General features: G+C 37.4%; 2 protein-coding genes across 3 annotated transcripts; one reads left to right on the top strand and one right to left on the bottom strand.

The window, feature by feature from the left end:
• Positions 1–94: 94 nt before the first annotated feature.
• Positions 95–18,150, top strand: LOC131438292 (uncharacterized). Of its 2 annotated transcripts, XM_058608191.1 has the most exons (4): positions 95–283; positions 540–734; positions 16,672–16,879; positions 17,385–18,150. In XM_058608191.1, exons 2-4 carry the CDS (start codon positions 541–543, stop codon positions 17,847–17,849), a joined length of 867 nt encoding a protein of 288 aa, XP_058464174.1. In that variant the 5' UTR covers positions 95–283; position 540; the 3' UTR covers positions 17,850–18,150. The 2 variants fall into 2 exon arrangements, with proteins under 2 accessions (XP_058464174.1, XP_058464175.1); XM_058608192.1 differs by lacking the exons at positions 95–283; positions 540–734 and adding an exon at positions 15,937–16,255.
• LOC131438291 (heparan-alpha-glucosaminide N-acetyltransferase) lies at positions 17,282–21,001 on the bottom strand. Its single transcript, XM_058608190.1, has 6 exons — positions 20,329–21,001; positions 20,135–20,265; positions 19,935–20,059; positions 19,306–19,685; positions 18,965–19,248; positions 17,282–18,898 (listed from the first exon to the last, which is right to left on the bottom strand). The coding sequence occupies exons 1-6, from the start codon at positions 20,461–20,463 to the stop codon at positions 18,247–18,249; spliced, it is 1,707 nt and encodes a 568-aa protein (XP_058464173.1). The 5' UTR covers positions 20,464–21,001; the 3' UTR covers positions 17,282–18,246.
• Between the last annotated feature and the right edge of the window lie 2,140 nt (positions 21,002–23,141).

The raw sequence follows: 23,141 nt of genomic DNA, 5'->3' as shown, positions 1-23,141 counted from the left end.
ACAAATTCTCTGATTGTTACTTACGACCTATTGTAAATTTGTACCAGAACTAGCAATAACGTATTATGTTGACATCGTCTAGAGTCGAAACTTGTTTTATTTATTTCGTCATTAGTTTTGGATTAGATGTTGCTAAAACTTTAATGTATCAAGTTTGTTTTTTTTTAATTATACCTATGATGTTTAATCATTGGTAAACAAATAATATGATAGTTGAGTGAAATCATGAATAGCAAAAAGTGAGAATTACACCTACCGCAAGTTTTTATTTGTCCAGACAAAGGTGTGCATCATAATTAAGCCACCCCTTAACTGTATCGAAACTCGATATCAGCATATTTGTAGATCACATATGAAAAGCATCCAATTACATTGTATGAGATAAAAACCTTGTTTGAAGCTGAATTATGAAAATTTGTATTTTCTGCACTAGTAGCAATTTATCACTGTTCATCATCATAATAGCTTAGCGATATTGTAGTTTATCAGAACAGTTACATTTTGTATTTCCCCCTTTCTTACGTCTCGACAATGGTCAGAATGCAATCTACTAAAATGAAAAAGAGCTCCAGTGGCTTGAAGATTCTCTGGATTCCAGGCAGAAAGAAGCATAATCGCAAAGGAGTCTTCAACCCAACGAAGAACAACATTCCACAGTATCATGCGAACCAGCAGCGAAAAAACCAGCCCTGGTCCCTGGGAGGTACTAGCGGTCAGAACAAGATTATTAATGCGTAAGTGAACAGCATTTATCATATTCAATACTACGATTTGAGTTTGAATTGGCAATTGAAACCTGGTACTAAGCTGGCGGTCTGTTAACACAAAATCTATACGATCATGCTTTTGGTGTGCGTAGGCTTGAGTATACGTTTATGTGCTCAGTGGTGGTTCTCTTATCGTGTTATCAAAGTGCCAACATTCAGATTATATTATCGCTATACAATCTATTAGGATCTTATTCAGTTGAAACGATAATATGGAATTGGCAATTCTCACTTTTTTATTAAGCAATACAAATAGTCACTACTAATCCGAGTGATTTCTGTGTAAATAAGTTAATTATTTTCATATCTATATCTCCTGACAGCACGAAATTTGAAATAATAATGCAATAGTTTTCTATGTATGTATAGGCGATTGTGGTTAGCATTGCCGTACATCGGCAAAATGTATTTTGCTAACTCAAAAAATCTCTGAATTGACATTAATTAAATTGTTACAACAGGTACATTGTTCAGAAAAAAATTGATCTTCTACAAAAATCTACTTATTAAAATTTTCTCTAGTTACTCGACATCAGTGCACGGAATAACATACAATCAGAGTAAATATCTTTGCTTAGGTCCCAAGAAAATAAGGGTGCTCATTTGTTGTTTATTTGATTTATTGTGCAAGAGACAGAGAAGTGAGCTTTTCTTTCCGAAGTATAACAAAGTTTACATTGCGTTTTACAAAACATTTTGTTCTAGTCTGAATGTTTGTTTACTGCGCCATGCACTAGGAAAGGAACCTAATTAACTGTACAATATTATGCGAAGGATATGTCCCGCATAACCTAAAAGGCAAAGTCAGGGCACTACATTCCGATGCGGAATTTGATTTTTTAATTCAACAGACTTCGCAGCAGACAACATATGACATTTTGCTTGTTAGGCTAACACCTTTAGGTTGACTTGCATTAGGCCGACTTGAAGCTATGTTCATGTGCAGCTCAGTCATAGCCGAGGCAGAAAAAAGGCGGATGGGTAATGTCAGAGACATAACTGGATGTCGTGAATACGAATAAAACTGACACGCTTCCTTCACACTTTCGAATATCAGTTAGTTGTTCGAATGTGTGAATTGTGCAAGCGTCTCCCTTCTATTTTTATTTCTACTAGAATTTGAAACGCTGCACCTACACATAATTACATAATATAATATAAGGATAATTACATCAAACATTCTGACACAATTAAATATCAACTTTTGATAAATGCGTTCGTGACGATTTGAATTCGAATTTAGAAGAATGCCGCTGACTTCCGCTATCTATTTCCAAACTGACCTGTTGTCCGTGGATGAGATACTGATATGGTTGGCGTAGGTATAGCATTCATAACCGATTATAACCTTCGAATGAAGAAACCATTAATTCGCTAGGTTGATCAATGATACAATAGGTCAACGATATGAAAAGTATGAAATATATCTCCGGATTTCTACATTGATATTTCTACCCTTCCTTTGGTTGGTGGGCTTGACGGTATTGCAAACATCATCACATACAATCAATTAGCGTTACAATTTAATAAAGATATGCGTTACAGCTTCGAGCTCCATAATCGAATTAAATGAATAAGATATGGAACGACTTGAATAAGTTGTTGACTGCATTACGCTCCAACATCCGGGGTTGGAGAGGCCGGTAGAGCTTAACTGAGCTCTTTTTTATATTTTATTTTCATACTACCGGCCCTTATTACCAGTGTGAAGTGGAAATTAAGTGGAGTGAACCCAATTGAGACGCCACGATGACAACAAATGAACGGTAAATCGAGTCCATCTTTGACGTTTGTTGGTGATTTGGGAACCATAGAATACTGTGGAATGAGATAGAATATTGTAGAATAGAATAAAATAATAATGACTTAACCAATGAGCAAACCACTGATAGCTGTCGAGCGATGTTCATGCAGTTTATATTGTGAGGATGTGTCGTTTGGAACCTGATGGAAGATGATGTGTAAGTGAATTGTAAGAGTAAGTGCATGCAAGAACGGTAATAAAGGCGCCTTTTCAGCTCAGGACTAACGTTCGACCAATAGAAGAGATAGAAATTGGGTAACGGCACCCCTGTTAATCATTGATTCATCTCAAATCCATTAGTCATTTCTTATACGAAAACCATTAGTTATAGTAAGGTCTGTTATCTCTGTTTAATAGATTAACTTCAAGAGTAACATGAAATTTGGAGCATTTTGCTTCGCTAAAACAGCAGTATTGAACCATTTCCGAACTACTTATATGCGCTATTGCTTCTTAGAGACTAGACAAAGATTTTGTATTCGATTTTATTACAATTCATTTATTGAAAATCGAGTAATCGGTAAAATAACATGGTGACTCTACTGATGAGATGACTATCGGCACACTAGTTTTAGTTAGAATCTATTAGAATAGAAATAGTAACTCAATGTTATGATGTTATGTGGAATACATGTAGGTATGTATGCATGTGTACATGTGTGTGTGTGTGTGTGTGTGTGTGTGTGTGTGTGTGTGTGTGTGTGTGTGTGTGTGTGTGTGTGTGTGTGTGTGTGTGTGTGTGTGTGTGTGTGTGCGTGTATGTGTGTGTGTGTGCCTGTATGTATGTATGTATGTGTTTTTGTGTGTATGTACAATATATATTATACCGTGCCCTTGGGTGCGTTGTATCAAATTGGTCGTGATACATTTCGATTGTGAGTCATTGTACACCAGATGTTCAAAAGTGCCTGAGCGGATGGTAACTTTGTCAAGGATCAACCGAAGATAACAAAATGTGAACATGCTTTAGTAATATTTACAATTTATTACATATATAGAAATACTAAAAAAATGTTGAAAAATATTTAAAAAAAGTGTTAATATCATTTAAGCACAGACTAACAGACATGACAGTATGAGTAAATTCTTATAAAAATAATTTTTCGTGATGCACTAGTTCCACCTATATTGTACTGCGCGAACTATTTACTATCTGTACACCCCTTGTGTTATGTACAAGTTTTTTTACTAGTTGGTTTCCCCTCGTTTGTCAACACCGATCAGCTGCTGGCAGGGATGCCTGATTTCATCCAAATATTTGAAAATGAATAGTCGCAATAAATTATTGGATTATGTTGATAATATATTCAACTTTTTCGCGATGTTGGAAGGTAACCATTTATTTGACCAACTTGTAACAAAACGGGTTCGATTTTGTATTGCGTTGGAGGATGAGAAGTAGGCACAATGATGTATATAGTTTTGGCAATATGTATTAAATCTGTATCCTGTATGAAATTCGCATGGACGTATACAAAACAATACATTACAGGTAATTTTGTATAATTGGCAACTCTGTTGTTAAATGAAAAAAATAAACACAGTCTAGATGACAGACAGGATGTTTTTAATAGGGTAACGTGGCGCCATCATGACACATGTGAGCACTGTCCCAAATAAAGGAATATTCGAAATGACCGTTAAAATGATTGAAGAATCTAATTTGAGTGTCCTGTCTGTTAGTCTGTGATTTAAGGGTTTACACCACTGTAGAAAAAAAACGACTTTTTTGGGGAATTATTTTGGGATCCAAAAAATTAAGTAATCCGAATTTTGTATAAAGCACTTTTTAATATGCATATTTAAGTAAAAAAATGATCAGTTTTAAAAATTGAAAAACAATATGGCGGCTTTTACATAAGTCAAGTAAATCTTGACCAATCGATTCAAAAATTTAACAGAATACTCTCGATAGTTATCTCCACAGAGGTACGTAGGGGAAATGAAAAGATTGCTGATTGAGCCGTAATATTCGAAAAAGAAAGTAAACAAAGAGAAACTCTCATTTGCACTTAGGACCTTTTCTCGTGTTTGTTTTCAATTATTTGAAGACAAACACGAGAAAAGGTCCTAAGTGCAAATGACAGTTTCTCTTTGTTTACTTTCTCTTTCGAGTATTACGGTCCAATCTGCAATCTTTCCATCTAACACTTTACATAGGATAATAGCAAAAACCATCAACTTTCGGTATGCACTGTAGAATTTGTTGGCAATTACTGGAATTTGCCGTAATAATTGAAAGAGAAAGTAAACCAAGAGAAACTGTCACTTGCACTTGGGACCTTTTCTAATGTTCATCGAGATTTCTCTAGCGGTATGAACGCAACTATCTTTACGAGACTGGGTAGTGCTGAAGATTAAATATTTAGCTTTCGCCAACAAACTGATGACGGTCGCACTTTTCAGCGAGCTCTGAATGCGCTGTACATTCTTTTATACACAATTAATATTGTGCGAACTTTCGCAAAGACCACTGGTATCACGTTAATTTGAACAAAGAGTTTGCTGTAATGGTGACTTTTTTACGTCAGATAAACATTTTGCTATGAATCAGTGTAAATCATAGGCAACATCCTTTTTTGCAATCATGGCATCTTCAGGCGAGTCCACATCGAATCTCGTACGTAGAAGTAGAAGAGAGAAATGTCAAATTCGTGCGCGCCGAAATAGCAGCACGCGCACCCATACAATTGAAATGATATGTTGAATGTAATGCCGTGCGATGGCGTTGCTGAACTGAAGATTGATTTCGCTCAAAGCTGACAGGGTCTGCCCATAGTAAAGTAAGATGTGTGCAGAGGTTCATTCAAATCAGAACTAGTCGATTCTGTTTTATCATCTTTACTGCTATAAATTTCTAGAAATGCTCAACAAGCTAAAAAGTTAGAACAAATATTTTTTCCGTTATTATTATTATCATTCTACTCATTGTCTGTTTTTCTGTGTGTAGATAACATGTAGAATTGAAATAATCCGAAATCCTATGTGCGAAAAAATAAACGAAAGATATCGATATATCCCTTTGATAAGATTCATATATCAATGGCACTCAGATATGTTACGGTCAGTTCCGACACAGTAACTTGAAGCTCGATAACCAAAAGCAGTGAAAGCAAATAGTCTGTGTGCGAGAAACGCTTGAGTGACACACAAAAAACTCAATGATATGATTTGGCAGCAGCTTATTTTTGAAGGTTTTGTAATGATTTCATCGAAGTTTGAAACTAGTGTGTTATTTGATGCTCAACATCCGTTCAGGTAAATACAAAAAATTGGATACGAAACGAATTCAATCATCACTGTTAATAGTGTATAATATTAAATACTCATTGTTGATTTGGATATTGTCAAGATGAGCTAAAGTGTGAGAGCATTAACAGTTTTTGCTGCGGGAGTGTATGATTGGAAGAATCGAAATATGTGACGTCATAACATTTCAACTTTTCCTAAGAATACTCGGTAAACATCCGAGTTCACGTTGAACTGCTAGGTAACATAGCAGTTCAACATAAAATGTTATGCACTGCCGAGTCAAAGACGAAACGTAAACATATTGATTCAATAGCGTTCAAGCTGACGAAGAGAATTCCCATTAGTGCTCAGTTAGATCAACATAGGTCCAGTTATTCCTGAGTTCTCGATCTCTTTGTTAACAACGCATCTACAGACACACTGAACTTTTTTTTTCCATAAATACGTTTATTTCTTAAGGCATAAGTTTTTCTTCGCCGTGGCATCACTTTTACATAAAATTCTTAACCTAATTTAATTCAAACATAGTCACAACGATTTGAATTTATTAAAACATATTCCTCTTATTACTTAAACATCATCTTAGGTAACTCGTCATTAATTATGAAATCTACTCGGAAATATTATTTGAACCAAACGATTAACTTCTATAAATTATAAAATAAGCTGATATTTTCAGACATTTTGTTGATAATTTCATAAACTGTTTCGAGTTTGTTTGTATCATTACATAATTTTTATTCTAATTTAGCTATTGGTTGAACTCATGGACGCAGCTGGAATCAGAACTAAGTCTTAAAAGGGGCCTTTATTAAATTGAAACTCCAATTTTCTTTATGAAATGATAAATAAGTTTCATGTATGAAAGGTCACGACAAGCAAGAATGTCTCGAACTGGGACATTGGATAGTCTACCTTGGGTACGCAAAGAATTTATTAGTTGAGATCTGACATCACGATACTCCACGCATGTCCAAACGACATGATCAATATCCCGATAACCTTCTCCGCAAGCACAATGATTAGTCTCGGAGAGTCCAATTCGAAGGAGATGTGCATCTAACGTGTAGTGATTGGACATCAGTCTAGACATCACACGAATGAAATCCCTACTCACATCCAGTCCCCTGAACCATGCCTTTGTCGATATTTTCGGAATAATTGAGTGCATCCACCGACCCAAATAATCTTTGGCGAGACGAGCTATAGAATTCGTTGAAAGCAATCGGTCTCTCATAAATTTCACCCTCGATAGCACCACGTTTGGCTAAAATATCGGCTCTTTCATTGTCAGGAATGGAGCAATGAGCCGGGACCCAGACTATAGTGATTAGATAATTATTGTTCAATATGTCGTTCAGGCACTGTTTTATTTTGCCCAGGAAAAACGGTTCAGTCTTGCCAGTCATGTTTGAGCGAATGGCTTCAATTGCACTCAGACTATCTGTGAAGAGGAAATAATGGTTTGGAGATAATGTGACGATTACACTCAAACTATAATGAACTGCTGCTAGCTCTGCTATATAAACAGATGCAGGTTCTTGAAGCCTAAATGAGGCCGAAACATTATTGTTGAACATACCAAACCCTGTCGCTTCTTCAATTCGCGATCCATCCGTGTAAAACATTTTCTCAGAGTCAATATGCCTGAACTTACTTGAAAATATTTTTGGGATTTCCGCCGAGCGTAGATGATCCGAGATTCCACGCACTTCGCGCTGCATGGATGTATCGAAAAATAAAGTTGAGTCAGGGGCACTTAGGATGCTGACACGGATAGGAATATATCTTGATGGGTTGATTTCCTGTGACATGTGATTAAAATATACTGTCATGAATTTTGTTTGAGATCGAAGCTCGACTAGTCGTTCGAAATTATTAATTACCATGGGATTAAGCACCTCACATCTTATTAGCAGGCGTGATGAAAGCTCCCAAAAACGATCTTTCTATGGAAGAACTCCCGCCAGAACTTCAAGACTCATTGTATGTGTCGAATGCATGCAGCCTAAGGCAATTCGCAATCAACGGTACTGAATTCGCTCAAGTTTGATAATATGAGAGTTTGCAGCGGAACGAAAACAAACGCATCCATATTCCATCACTGAAAGTATCGTTGTTTGATACAATTTTATTAGATCTTGCGGATGAGCACCCCACCAAGATCCTGTTATTGTTCAAAGAAAATTTACTCTTTGTTGGCATTTCGTTATCAGATACCTAATGTGTCCTCCCCACGTGCATTTGGAATCGAACCACACCCCGAGGTATTTAAAAGTTAAAACCTGTTGGATCATTCTTCCCATCATATGGAGCTGAAGCTGCGCGGGATCATGCTTTCTTGGAAAGACAACTAACTCTGTTTTCTCCGCAGAGAATTCGATACTAAGATGAACAGCCCATACGGACAAGTTATCTAAAGTATCTTGCAATGGTTTATGCAGATCAATAGCTTTGGGTCCAGTAACTGAAACCACGTCATCATTTGCCAATTGTCTTAGTGTACATGGGGTTACAAGACAGCTGTCAATGTCATTCACGTAAAAATTATAGAGAAGCGGACTGAGGCATGAGCCTTGCGGGAGACCCATGTAGCTAATTCTGAATGTTGCCAAATCGCCATGTGAAAAATGCATGCGTTTCTCTGACAAAAGGTTGTGCAAATAATTATTTATAACCGCTGGGAGTCCATGTTGGTGGAGCTTGTCTGAAAGAACATCAATGGAAACTGAATCAAATGCTCCTTTAATGTCTAAAAATACAGATGCCATTTGTTGCTTTTGAGCGAAGGCAATTTGGATGTCAGACGAAAGTAATGCAAGGCAATCATTCGTCCCTTTATTTCTACGGAAGCCAAACTGAGTATCTGACAACAAACCGTTCGTCTCGACCCAAGTGTCGAGACGTCGCAGAATAATTTTTTCGAACAATTTTCTGATGCAGGCCAACATCGCAATGGGTCTATATGAGTTGTGATTGGAAGCTGGTTTCCCCGGCTTTTGAATGGCGATAACTTTCACTTGTCTCCAGTCAGGTGGAACAATATTTTGCTCAACAAACTTGTTGAACAATTCCAACAAACGTCTTTTTGCGAGGTCGGGCAGATTCTTCACCAAGTTGAATTTAATTCTGTCCAACCCAGGAGCGTTATTGTTACAAGACAAGAGTGCTATAGAAAATTCCATCATTGAAAATGAGTTATTAATAAAACCATTATTTGGAGGAGATTCCCGTATAATGCTCTGCGTAGGAACAGAATCTGGGCAAACTTTTCTAGCAAAGTCAAATATCCATCGGTTCGAGTATTCATCACTCTCATTGCCCACGTTACGATTCCTCATTCGTCTGGCCGTGTTCCAAAGAGTGCTCATTGAGGTTTCTCTTGACAAACCTTCGACAAAATGTCTCCAATAGCTACATTTTTTGGCTTGTACTTGGTTTCTAACACCATAAGTTTTTCAAAATTCTGAGGAGTTCCTCCTCCCCGTTTTGCAAGCATTTTGTTTTGCGAGTTTAGCCTCTGAGCACTCTTTGTCCCACCAGGGGTTGGGAGGCCTTCTGTTAGTCGTTGGCCCAGGAAAGCGTTTAGTTTGGGATTGTTCTGCGGCCTCCAGAATCGAACAAACGAGGAAGTTATATTCTTCAAGTGGAGGGAGCTCTTCCATTGAATTCAAAATACTATTCAAAGTTAAATATCTTGTTGGTTCCGTGTATGCTTTACAAGTTTTTTGGAAAATGTCAGAAGCGCTATGAGAATGTTCGGAGTTGAACTAGAACTCAAATCTTAAGAAAAAACGGTTTTTTGTTGATGACATGATAATAATTTACAAACATAGTTCGTGGTTTAGTTATTTTGTTAGAGAGACAGTAGAATTTATATAGGACATTCTTTCAGAAATGCTACGAATTTCGAATAGTTTTCGAATTTAACGTCATCAAACCTTGTATTTAGAATTTAATATCTCCCATTTTACTGATCGAAAGCAAAGTCCTGGTATTACATTCCTGTAGTGCAATTTGACCTTCTGATTCAACAGACTTCACAGCCGAAGCATGGCTGGTGCTACTGACACTAAGAATCCTTCCAGACCGGGCCTCGAACATACTACAACTGGCTTGTAAGATCAGTGACCTATGCATTGAACCGCCAACCCGGAAATTCTACTGATCGAATCAAATAACTTTTATGATAATTTTTATTTTGTTTATTAAATTTTGAAAATAATTGATTTGTTTAAACCACATTTTTACAATGGTACCTCAACGCAAAAAATTGAAAAAATACTGTTGTATACGCTGGGTTTTTAACTAAAAAAAACGCATATTTCAGACAGTTGGAGACTATTATATCGTACGGGGTTTCTTCGTGTGTTTCACATGCAGTGTTGTTTAATTGGCAAAGCGATATTCCCGTATAGGAGTTAGTTATTGGTTTAGGGTAAGTGGAACCACATTGCGGTCAAAGTCAAATTGTCCATTACTTTAGGTGGTTAGGAAGGGTGTATATGGAATTTTCATGAAAGCTTAAATGCATGAAACGCCAAGATCTGAAAATAAATGGTTGGAAAAAATCGACTCGGGTTCTGTTGGCTTGCGCCAACGTTTGATGAAAGCAAGTACTCAACCTACTGAAATACTTGCATCTCTTGGAGCACCACAGGGAGGAGGGTGAACGATTTGTTTAATGACTTTCAGTAAGGTGCATCTGAATATCGAAGAACTCTTTGCAGGGGATGCAACGACTGTACTGACGCATTAAAACAATATCAATCGGAGAAAGGTCACTGGAAGAAATCGAAAGCAAGCGGAAGACAAAACCGCTCTGGCCGAGAGCGTTTCCACCGGCAGTCACTTGTGTCCTGGCTGTAGACCGTTCGAAAGCACCAGAAGAATTGTTCGGATGAATGATTAGTTCACTTGCTTTTGCTTTTAATGTTTTCTATTCGAAGGTTAAAAAAATACTGATTTTACATCTATTGAAAATGTGTATTTATAGCTGAATCGGCTGTATTGTCTGATGTATCCTGGCTTCCCATTGGCTGCAGTGGGAGAATGAGCGGGAGTGATGGTATTGCTATTTGTTGCTTTGCGTAGTTGACGGGCGAGAGACGCGGCATTTCCCTCCACTGAATGGATCATTCTCGAACGTTCCTCATTGATGTGTTGGTGTGTGAGTGAATTTAATGAAAGGTTGACGCTTCGCTGTTACGAATGAGAAGTTGATGCTTCGCTTGCTGCGAATGGAAGGTTAACGCTTCGCTGTTGCGAACAGGTTCTGAGATCGTTCTATTCATTTATAGCTAATGTGGCTCGATTTATCCATGTACGATTTAGCTCAATCTTTTCATAGGGACTTTTTTGTGGTACCGCTTCAGAAAATATGAGGTGACATATTTTTGACATCCTATTCTATGTTGAAAATTCGAAAAACCTCATAACAAACAAAAAATTCAGTACTAGGATAGGCTGAGCGAACGAGTGCAAATATAATTATAGATTTTGTAGCATAAGCAATAGTATTGATTTCTCAGCTATTGGCCAAATTACTATTACCAAATTACATGCTAAACTACACACCACAGAGAAAAGCGGTTGGCAAATGTCAGAGACAAACTGGATGACGTTACGAATAAAACTAAAACACGTGAATGTCGTAAAATGTTCTAATTAGTTGATCAGTGTGAATTGTGCTTCACTGTTTCGTTTACAGAAATTCACATGAAACATATTCTAAAACAAATCCCAAACTAAACGCTTTCCTGGGCCAACGACTAACAGAAGGCCTCCCAACCACTGGTGGGACAAAGAGTGCTCAGAGGCTAAACTCGCAAAACAAAATGCTTGCAAGACGTTTCTAAAACGGGGAGGAGGAACTCCTCAGAATTTTGAAAAACTTATGGTTTTAGAAACCAAGTACAAGAGCATACTTCGAGCCAAAAAATGTAGCTATTGGAGACATTTTGTCGAAGGTTTGTCAAGAGAAACCTCAATGAGCACTCTTTGGAATACGGCCAGACGAATGAGGAATCGTAACGTGGGCAATGAGAGTGATGAATACTCGAACCGATGGATATTTGACTTTGCTAGGAAAGTTTGCCCAGATTCTGTTCCTACGCAGAGCATTATACGGGAATCTCCTCCAAATAATGGTTTTATTAATAACCCATTTTCAATGATGGAATTTTCTATAGCACTCTTGTCTTGTAACAATAACGCCCCTGGGTTGGACAGAATTAAATTCAACTTGGTGAAGAATCTGCCCGACCTCGCAAAAAGACGTTTGTTGGAATTGTTCAACAAGTTTCTTGAGCAAAATATTGTTCCACCTGACTGGAGACAAGTGAAAGTTATCGCCATTCAAAAGCCGGGGAAACCAGCTTCCAATCACAACTCATATAGACCCATTGCGATGTTGTCCTGCATCAGAAAATTGTTCGAAAAAATTATTCTACGACGTCTCGACACTTGGGTCGAGACGAACGGTTTGTTGTCAGTTACTCAGTTTGGCTTCCGTAGAAATAAAGGGACGAATGATTGCCTTGCATTACTTTCGTCTGACATCCAAATTGCCTTCGCTCAAAAGCAACAAATGGCATCTGTATTTTTAGACATTAAAGGAGCATTTGATTCAGTTTCCATTGATGTTCTTTCAGACAAGCTCCACCAACATGGACTTCCAGCGGTTATAAATAATTATTTGCACAACCTTTTGTCAGAGAAGTGCATGTATTTTTCACATGGCGATTTGGCAACATTCAGAATTAGCTACATGGGTCTCCCGCAAGGCTCATGCCTCAGTCCGCTCCTCTATAATTTTTACGTGAATGACATTGACAGCTGTCTTGTAACCCCATGTACACTAAGACAATTGGCAGATGATGGCGTGGTTTCAGTTACTGGGCCCAAAGCTATTGATCTGCATAAACCATTGCAAGATACCTTAGATAACTTGTCCGTTTGGGCTGTTCATCTTGGTATCGAATTCTCTGCGGAGAAAACAGAGTTAGTCGTCTTTTCAAGAAAACATGATCCCGCGCAGCTTCAGCTCCATATGATGGGAAGAATGATCCAACAGGTTTTAACTTTTAAATACCTCGGGGTGTGGTTCGATTCCAAATGCACGTGGGGAGGACACATTAGGTATCTGATAACGAAATGCCAACAAAGAGTAAATTTTCTTCGAACAATAACAGGATCTTGGTGGGGTTCTCATCCGCAAGATCTAATAAAATTGTATCAAACAACGATACTTTCAGTGATGGAATATGGATGCGTTTGTTTTCGTTCCGCTGCAAAGTCTCATATTATCAAACTTGAGCGAATTCAGTACCGTTGTTTGCGAATTGCCTTAGGCTGCATGCATTCGACACATACAATGAGTCTTGAAGTTCTGGCGGGAGTTCTTCCATTAAAAGATCGATTTTGGGAGCTTTCATCACGCCTGCTAATAAGATGTGAGGTGCTGAATCCCATGGTAATTAATAACTTCGAACGACTAGTCGAGCTTCGATCTCAAACAAAATTTATGACAGTATATTTTAACCATATGTCACAGGAAATCAACCCTTCAAGATATATTCCTATCCGTGTCAGCATCCTAAGTGCCCCTGACTCAACTTTATTTTTCGATACATCCATGCAGCGTGAAGTGCGTGGAATCCCGGATCATCTACGCTCGACGGAAATCCCAAAAATATTTTCAAGTAAGTTCAGGCATATTGACTCTGAGAAAATGTTTTATACGGACGGATCGCGAATTGAAGAAGCGACAGGGTTTGGTATGTTCAACAATAATGTTTCGGCCTCCTTTAGACTTCAAGAACCTGCATCTGTTTATATAGCAGAGCTAGCAGCAGTTCATTATAGTTTGAGTGTAATCGTCACATTATCTCCAAACCATTATTTCCTCTTCACAGATAGTCTGAGTGCAATTGAAGCCATTCGCTCAAACGCTGCTGGCAAAAATGAACCGTTTTTCCTGGGCAAAATAAAACAGTGCCTGAACGACATATTGAACAATAATTATCTAATCACTATAGTCTGGGTCCCGGCTCATTGCTCCATTCCTGGCAATGAAAGAGCCGATATGTTAGCCAAACGTGGTGCTATTGAGGGTGAAATTTATGAGCGACCGATTGCTTTCAACGAATTCTATAGCTCGTCTCGCCAAAGAACACTTGCCAGCTGGCAAGCATCTTGGGATAGAGATGATCTGGGTCGGTGGATGCACTCAATTTTTCCGAAAATATCGACAAAGGCATGGTTCAGGGGACTGGATGTGAGTAGGGATTTCATTCGTGTGATGTCCAGACTCATGTCCAATCACTACACGTTAGATGCACATCTCCTTCGAATTGGGCTCTCCGATACTAATCATTGTGCTTGCGGAGAAGGTTATCGGGATATTGATCATGGCGTTTGGACATGCGTGGAGTATCGTGATGTCAGATCTCAACTAATAAATTCTTTGCGTACCCAAAGTAGACTATCCAATGTCCCAGTTCGAGACATTCTTGCTTGTCGTGACCTTTCGTACATGAAACTTATTTATCATTTTATAAAGAAAATTGGAGTTTCAATTTAATTCCCTTTTAAGACTTAGTTTTGATTCCAGCTGCGTCCATGAGTTCAACCAATAGCTAAATTAGAATAAAAATTATGTAATGATACAAACAAACTCGAAACAGTTTATGAAATTATCAACAAAATGTCTGAAAATATCAGCTTATTTTATAATTTATAGAAGTTAATCGTTTGGTTCAAATAATATTTCCGAGTAGATTTCATAATTAATGACGAGTTACCTAAGATGATATTTAAGCTATAAGAGAATATGTTTTAATAAATTCAAAACGTTGTGACTATGTTAGAATTAAATTAGGATAAGAATATTATGTAAAAGTGATGCTACGGCGAAGAAAAACTTATGTAAACTGCCTTAAGAAATAAACGTATTTATGGAAAAAAAAAATATTCTAAAACACACTTTCATACATCGCAACAAAAAAAAGAGTATAAACAATTGCTCGATCGTAAAACTGCACTGCAAATCTTCATCTCTTTTCGTTCTTTTCATAAGCCCACTTAAGCCACTATGCATAAAACACAATCTTAAAAAATTCCATTTACTTACACCGCAGGCAGAAATTACGCGTGATGGTCAATCGAAGTCTATGGGCTACATAAATGTTCTATACGCTGTCAAAAGAATCCATTATCGACTCTCAGAAATGGATAAACCGATTCCGATGAACTTAACGGTTATCTGAGATCTTTTTACGCGGTTTTTTATGCGGATTTCTTGTTTTGTCGTCGAGATCTGGTGTTATCCCGATTTTTTTTTCCAATCGACTACTATAACATTTGGCATCAAAACAAAACATTTCGATTTCGGAAACGTGAAAATTTTTCTATACTCCAAAATAGAATTAAAAAAAAAATTATGTGTTTATACTAGATCTGGACGTTTAATGCATTTCTAAGACATTTGGCATCCAAAACTTTTTTTTTAATTAAAAGATTTTTTTCTACGCGGGTTTCCGAAGTTACGCGGTCTCAAATTCTCCAAGTCCCAAAGTCGATTTAGAAGAATTTCTAAGACATTCGGCATCCAAATTTTTTTTTCACTTTAGCGTTTTTTTTCTACGCGGGTTTCCGAAGTTACACGGTTCTCTAAGTCCCAAAGCCGATTTTTTCGAACAAAAAATTTTTTTTCGAGACTACACCAGATCTGGACGTTTCATGTATTTCTAAGACATTTAGCATCAAAAAAAATATTTTTTCGATTTTGCGGTTGCTTTCTACGCGGATTTTCGAAGTTACGCGGTCACAAATTCTCCAAGTCCCGAAGTCGATTGACATTTTTTTTTAGATTACACCAGATCTGGACGGTACATGCATTTCTAAGGATATTTGGCATAAAAAAAAATTCTTCAGTTTTTCGGGTGCGTATCTCCCGCGTGTAAAGAGACCTCAGTGTACACTTAATTACTAATAAGCCGAAATCAGTTAATTGCATCGTTAACGAATAAAAACATATACAAATATAATATGTATCACAACAAAACATCCAAACGAAATAAAATTTGAAATCATGTTTAGCACTGATGTCTCGCCTCGACCAGGAAGTTATCTTGGGCATTTCTTGAGTTTGAATTAGCACATTTCTTCTATGCGCCTTAACAACGAGAATACACATTTTATATACAACACGCACCAAGATAATTTCGCGTGGGCGATTTACAAACATCGCGCGCGCCGGGTCAGTTAATCGAGAGTTTGCTTTCTCATCGGAATTCGCCCGCCTTCCTTATTGCACCCAGCGCATGCTTCATCCTACCATACCCGGGACAATACGGGGTTGTCAGCGATTCATTTACATTCTGCCATCCACGTACGTTCTTTTCTCTCATATCGGTAGCCATCAATCGTGGTGAGTATCGACAAATCGACGGACTGAAAGGACGGTTTGTATTAGTGCAATGGTGCAAAATTTGCATACTCCACACAAAAAGTCAAACTTGTTTGGTTTGCGTGACCGTTGGTAAAGTGGAACCTTGAACTACATAATTATTATCCAGCCGAAAACTAATTCACATTACTATGCTAGCCCTGCTAAAATGACCTACTGTCATTGCTTTATAATTGTACCAAACATTGAAGTAGTGATGGAAACCCGTGTCTAGTGGTACAGTCCGCTAATGTTTTGCTGTTCGCTACAGTATTGGCTATTTACACCGAAACCATAAAATATTGTGATGAGTGAGCTCGAGTCAGTTGCTAATTGACTAATACTTTGTTGTGTCTTGCATGTCACTTAGAACTTACCTTTAAAAATTTATATTTCAGTGATCTTCACGACAACTTAGATGTAGGCATGGCTACCGCAACAGGTGCCGTGGGTATCGGCTCGATTACAGCGAATAACATTGGAGAGGCTAGCGAAAGTAACAAACCAACGCCACCATTGGCTGATGGGAGCACTTCGTGTAGTGTTGAAGGAACGGAAGTGGTAGAACTTGTTATTCTAAATGATTTGAATGGTGATATGAATAAGGTAAATGTCTTCATACATTTTCATTCGAATAACACTATGTATCTGAATGTTATATAGTTTAGTTTATTATTCTTGAATTCAATTGCAGAAATTCCTCCGAATGTTATGTTGCTGGGCAGTTGATATCGTTGTTAGTGAAATGCCCTAGAATGCTGCACAAATGATTAATTATTACTAGTAGAATGTATGAAAATACATTCTTTTGATTTAAAAGAATGTTTTTTCAAACGATCTTCATCACTTGGTATTATCTTATTGAATTCTACACAGAATCCTAATATCGTGTGCACCAACTTTTGTTTTTGAGATAATTTGCAGTATTGAATCAGTGCTATCATACAATTTTATTTAATCATTTCACAATCTTACGATTTAACTCCGAACAGAAAAAAAACAATTGAATGGTTCTTTTTATTGCATTTATTCATCCAGAATTTTACATGAAATTGACGAAGATTGCATTGTTGGCATAAATTCATATATGTATGTTAATTTCCTTTTACAGAAAGACATTCCAAGCAATAATCAATTCGATACACTCGAGCTAATTGATGAATGCGAGGAGAAGGATCGCAACTATTCCAACGCAGAATCGTCGTCTTCGCTACTTTCTTCGAACAACGATAGCCGATCGGCGGATTTTATGCATAATTCGGCAACATTAGCGATTGGTGATAGTAGACGACTTCGGAGACGAAATAGCTACAATAATTCTAAGAAAAACAGTTGTGCGAATCTCGACTCGATCGATCATATTAAAGATAACGACGCTGTTGATGCGGTTAAAATCCACTCCACTGCAGATGAGCCGCGCTTGGATACGTTTCGACAGAAAAAGAAAAAAAGCAAAAAGAAGTCACACTCGGAGTCAGCGGATGAGGAAGAGGTCGAGAATCGAACTCAGGTGAACGAAAAGCTCGTCACATGTATGTACTATTCGCTGGTATGTTGGGATTGTAGTATTTCATAACAACAAATTGGGTAGCTCCTGAAACAAATCGCACACTTTAGTGGCACTTGCTCGAATTTGGACGTAGGACTGTATTTTACACGAAAAACAGAAACAATAATGCAGATTTAGTTGTTGCCGTATTTTTACATGAACTGAACAAAGTTCGCAGTATTTTTGATACTGATTTTCTACATTTTTGAAACCATTATTATTTAAAATGCAATTATTACTCTGGTGGTGAGACGACACCTACTTATAGCATCTAAACAAACTATACAATACACTATATTAGTTGGAACCATTGTTCGATGAATCACGATCGAGCAACATTATTTCAATAGTACGGAAAGAAAAACCACTCTTGTCATCTTTTTGTAATCATAAAGAATTTAATAGGATATTAGTAATTGGAGAATTACAAGCTATAGAAAACATTCTTCTTATACAGAATGTATGCAATTATGTTCCACATGATCGTGTTCCATAAAGCTTCTAACATTAACATAAAGTGAGTATTCATCCTCCCTATATTCCAATGCCAGGGTAACATTTTATGGAACACTGTATGTCCAACATACAAAATAATTGCATTCATTCCCGCGAATAAAAACGGAGCTCCACTCCAATAGTGTTTAACATCTATGAGAATGAAGCAAATCAGTAGAAGGAAAAATGCCAGTGAACCGGTAACCAGTACATAAGACACTGACCAGAGATTCTTGTTCACTGGAATCCAGCCATCGTTTTTACTGAAACTACAGAGAATTCCTCCTAGTAATCCAAGAGCTACCCCCCAACTTGCTAATCTACGAATTCGACTCACGGCATTTGTGTATGTGATTATTAGAACGCCACACTGAAGCCCCAATAAAACCTGCAATGTTGTTGGTAGACATCCGAAAGGTCCTTCTGGATCAAATGATTGTGCATCGTACAAATATCGTGCGGTTGGATGTTGGTATAGATGTTTGTCTCCAAGAATCATTCGATCTATATAACCGGCTATACCCCCCGTACAGTTAGAGTATATTCCCATGAAATGTTTTCCACCAGGACCGAAGTAGCCACTAGAACGAAATTCATTTTGTAGTAAGGAATAAAGAAAATGACGAATATTGATATGTTTAGCCTACCTTGGACAACCAGGTGCTGGAACGAAGAAGATGATTATTAAATAAACTAGTGTTAATATTCCGACAATTAACCAATGTCTCCAAAGTCGAAAAATATCAACGTTTCGGGCACATACAGGATTTACAAATTGTTCATTTTCCTTGTAGCAATACAAATGAATTGTTGATACCACAAAATAAGCTATACCAAATCGTTGCAGTACACCAAAAATACGAAGATCAGACATCGCAGGTCCGCTTATTGAATTTAAGCATAGCCCAATCAAGAACAGTTTCAGTGATCTCTGAAAAAGTATATATTTTTATTGTTTGTTCATCGGAAATTTCGAAGTGGCTCTCACAATAGTGATTGTCTGCAAGATTGAGACTCGTGGAATATTTTTGCTAAGTTGCGAACGGATGGATATGGGAATACAAACACCCATGATGAATAAAAACCACGGGAACACCAAATCAGCAATGTGTAACCCGTTCCAGGTTGCATGTTCAATCCACCAATAATGTCCGCCTCCGCTGTTAACGAATATCATCAGCGTAATCGCTATGCCTCGAAAAGTGTCCACACTTCGAAGGCGAGCATTTTTCTTAATATCATTCTGAGTGCTAGAGGGACTACCTGGTGTCAGCTGTGGTTCGATCCGTCTGATCCGGCGTGCGAGATATTTTCCACCCACAACCAGAGAAATTAGAGTAAGTGCAATCAATGCGATTGTAAGAAATGCTGTAATTATAGTATACTTCTATAGCCTCTCGTTTTTGACATTCAGCGTACTGAGCGTAATTTAAGAGCAAACAGTAAAACCAAAAAACATTTCTGTACATATTACACTGGTATTCTGTACTCGAAACCGTTTCAATGGACAAACCTGCTTCAGTGGAGTTTTGGTGTTACATTTAGAACTATTACCAATCCACGATTCTGATTCGACAGGCCAAAACGTCCATTGAACGCGGAACGAATAATACTTACGCAAGTAAATGCTGACTGGTTCTTTTGCGGTTTCTAATTCGCAAGTGGTTGTACCGTTGTCTTTAATGCGCAAATCATACACACCAAATTCGCCCAAGTTACCGTCGAACTGACATACGAAAGAGCTTGAGTAAAGTACGTCAAATACACATTATATTAGATCGGTTGATAACAATTGGCACATTCAAATTAGCTCATACTCATTATCGTAAGCATATTTCCCTAGATTTCTCTCAAACACCCTGAAATATAATCTATGCGCTACATCCAGTTCGATTATATTAGTTTCGTCATATTCGCTTTTGATCTCGTGAATTCTTGTATAGGGACACTAAAACGGCACAAGATCTTTTATTAAAAAGATGCAGCTTCATTGAATTAATCATATAATTACCTTCTCGCATTCATCAGATAGTGAATACAAATAAAAGTTTCGCAACCCATCTGCACTAGCATTAACGAATGCCTGATCTACCCATAGTGACCACAGGTCAAGCCCACGAAAATACTGCTCGGTATACTCAATCATCCTGATGCTTTGATGCAACTAAATATAGTTTCATATTTGCCTTTCAATCGATACTGATTATTTAATTCACCAAAATACCCAATCAGGTAAGTATGATTGACGGTGTTCAAAAGATAACAATAAAAAAACGTACGATCTTCTACCCGACAGCCTTGGCATAGTGGTATTCTGCGAAAAATGAATACCTAGTAAACTCGTCTCGAGACAGATGGTGGGTGTTTTTTATCGTGACGACACAAATGAACAAGTATTCATCCTTGACAATTCAGCGGTACTGTTTACAAACAAGCTTAAACAAAAATCTAAGAGCACATCTAAAACAATCATCTTTACACTTTGCAACTAGTCTTTTTTATTTAATAAATATCAAAAACGAAACGTATTCAATCGTGAACAAATGTTTTAAAACTTTATTTAGGTGATACGGACCGTAAATGGTCTGATCCAATTTGTCAATAAACAAACAAAAGAAATTTCTGTTTACAAACAGTACTGCTGAACTGTCAAAATGTGTTCATCCGATTGAGGTTAGCAGTGACGGTAAAAAACCAGCCTCCTGCTATGACGTCATGAAACTGTGGCCAGCATCATTCTTCAAAAAACAAAACAATGAAGAAGAATGGCTAACAAAAAATTGGATATTACAAACTACTTGTTTATTCAGTACCGTTCACTGCACTTCTCCGCAAATTATCGATCAGAATATCATCACTACGATAAGAAAAATTAAGATTTCACTCGATTTGAAACGCTCGAATGTTTGTTTACCATACTCTGAGCGCTCTGATTGCCCACCAAATGCCCCATATGTTGGCTACGATAGCACTTGCTGGAGTGCCCTATCCTTGCCACCGGGCTGTAAAAAACCTAATACATTGTACCATCACAGACTAACAGACATGACAGTATGAGTAAATTCTTATCAAAATAATTTTTCGTGATTCACTAGTTCCACCTATATTGTACTGCGCGAACTATTTACTATCGGTACACCCCTGGTGTATGTGAAAGTTTTTTTACTAGTTGGTTTCCCCTCGTTTGTCAACACCGATCAGCTGCTTGCAGGGATGCCTGATTTCATCATAATATTTGAAAATGAATCATCACAATAAATTATTGGATTACGTTGATAATATACTTAACTTTTTCAGCGATCTTGGAAGGTAACCATTTATTTTTCTCAACGTTGCTCATCTAGATTATTTTTTATTGTGTTGGTAATTTTCATCCGAAATTAAGTGGCGGTAGACCAGAAGCAAGTAAATATTGTAACAAAACGGGTTCAATTTTGTACTGCGTTGGAGGATGAGAAGTAGCACAATTATGTATATAGTTTTGGCAATATGTATTAAATCTGTATCCTGCATGAAATTCGCATGGACGTAGACAAATCAATACATTACAAGTAATTCTGTATGAATGGCAACTCTGTTGGTAAATGAAAAAAATAAACACAGTCTAGATGACAGAAAGGATATTTTTGATAGGGTAACGTGGCGCCATCATGACACAGGTGACTACTGTCCCAAATAAAGGAATATTCGAAATGACCGTTAAAATGATTGACGAATCTAATTTGAGTGTCCTGTCTGTTAGTCTGTGGTACCATAAAGTATATACATCAAGAGACCCGACTTTCACAGTTTCTCAAAGAACTCGATAGTCCCACGACAAAAGGGCCTAACTGCAAATGAGAGCCTCTCTTTGTTTACTTTCTCTTTTGATTATTACGGAGCCATTATTGCAAATTCTCTAAAGTTTCCAATATAAATCGAAAGCTTGTAGCAAATACAAATTATAATACGGAGTACTCCGACAAATTTTCAAGGACACATTTTGCATCGTGCGGTACATTGTCATGATACACTGTCAGAGTGACAATGTACTTTAACGAATTTTCTATAAAACTAGCAACACTAATGGGTAAGAACAAGTTCACTATAGTTACTGTTTATTATAGTGAAAACATGTAAACATATTACTTACATATTTTGATCCTTAGGAAAACTACCGAGCGAAATTACGGACGACCCTGTTCGTGTGTCACATCCCTCTACTAAGCAACTTCTCACCATTTCTAAAGCTTCTCGGTTTATTAGCCGGCGATATTTAGACTGATTGTTGCAGTTTAATACAGCAACGATAAACAAACAAGTTTGTTTTGCACCGTAGCAACTAGCATAAAGCGTTGCCAGAAACGATCTCCTTTCACATTTTCACACTATCGCAACGAAAGGGCGATATTTGCTAGGCTTACTTGTTCATGCTTTGAACCAAACATTATCGATTCGTTTATATGGGACTTAGGGGTATTATTATTTGTATTTGCTTGTAGTTTTACTTGAAAGTTTTGCGAAGAGTAAATTGTGGTGGGTGTTGTATACATTGAGGTTTCTATACCCGCTGAAAAATGAACGGCGGCCCTAGTGAAAAATGGATGGCCAGTAGGTTTCCTGATGAAAACAAAACAATGTGTAAAAGCGATTCATGCGACTATCACCGGCATGAAATGGTTACGGAACATAAATATTAATTGTAAGCAATTCATATGAAGAAACACTACGTCAAGTTCACGGAACATTTTAACGTCGGGTACGTGAGAAATATTCAGCTAAAAATATTAATAAATTAATCTTAACGTCGACCGAAGTTGATTGATCATCTGAATCGTGTTTAAT

This window comes from Malaya genurostris, chromosome 3, assembly GCF_030247185.1.
Source record: "Malaya genurostris strain Urasoe2022 chromosome 3, Malgen_1.1, whole genome shotgun sequence".
NCBI classification, from domain to species: Eukaryota; Metazoa; Arthropoda; class Insecta; order Diptera; family Culicidae; genus Malaya; species Malaya genurostris.
Note: the sequence above shows the minus strand (reverse complement) of the source record. Positions and strands in the feature narration are given on the sequence as shown.

Coding starts and splice junctions, on each gene's coding strand:
- LOC131438292 (XM_058608191.1), top strand. CDS start 541: ATGCAATCTACTAAAATGAAAAAGAGCTCCAGTGGCTTGAAGATTCTC. Junction 735..16,671: donor CAGAACAAGATTATTAATGC/GTAAGTGAACAG, acceptor TTTATATTTCAG/TGATCTTCACGACAACTTAG. Junction 16,880..17,384: donor TGAATGGTGATATGAATAAG/GTAAATGTCTTC, acceptor TTCCTTTTACAG/AAAGACATTCCAAGCAATAA.
- LOC131438291 (XM_058608190.1), bottom strand. CDS start 20,463: ATGATTGAGTATACCGAGCAGTATTTTCGTGGGCTTGACCTGTGGTCA. Junction 19,249..19,305: donor TCTTGCAGACAATCACTATT/GTGAGAGCCACT, acceptor ATACTTTTTCAG/AGATCACTGAAACTGTTCTT. Junction 18,899..18,964: donor CCAGCACCTGGTTGTCCAAG/GTAGGCTAAACA, acceptor ATTTCGTTCTAG/TGGCTACTTCGGTCCTGGTG.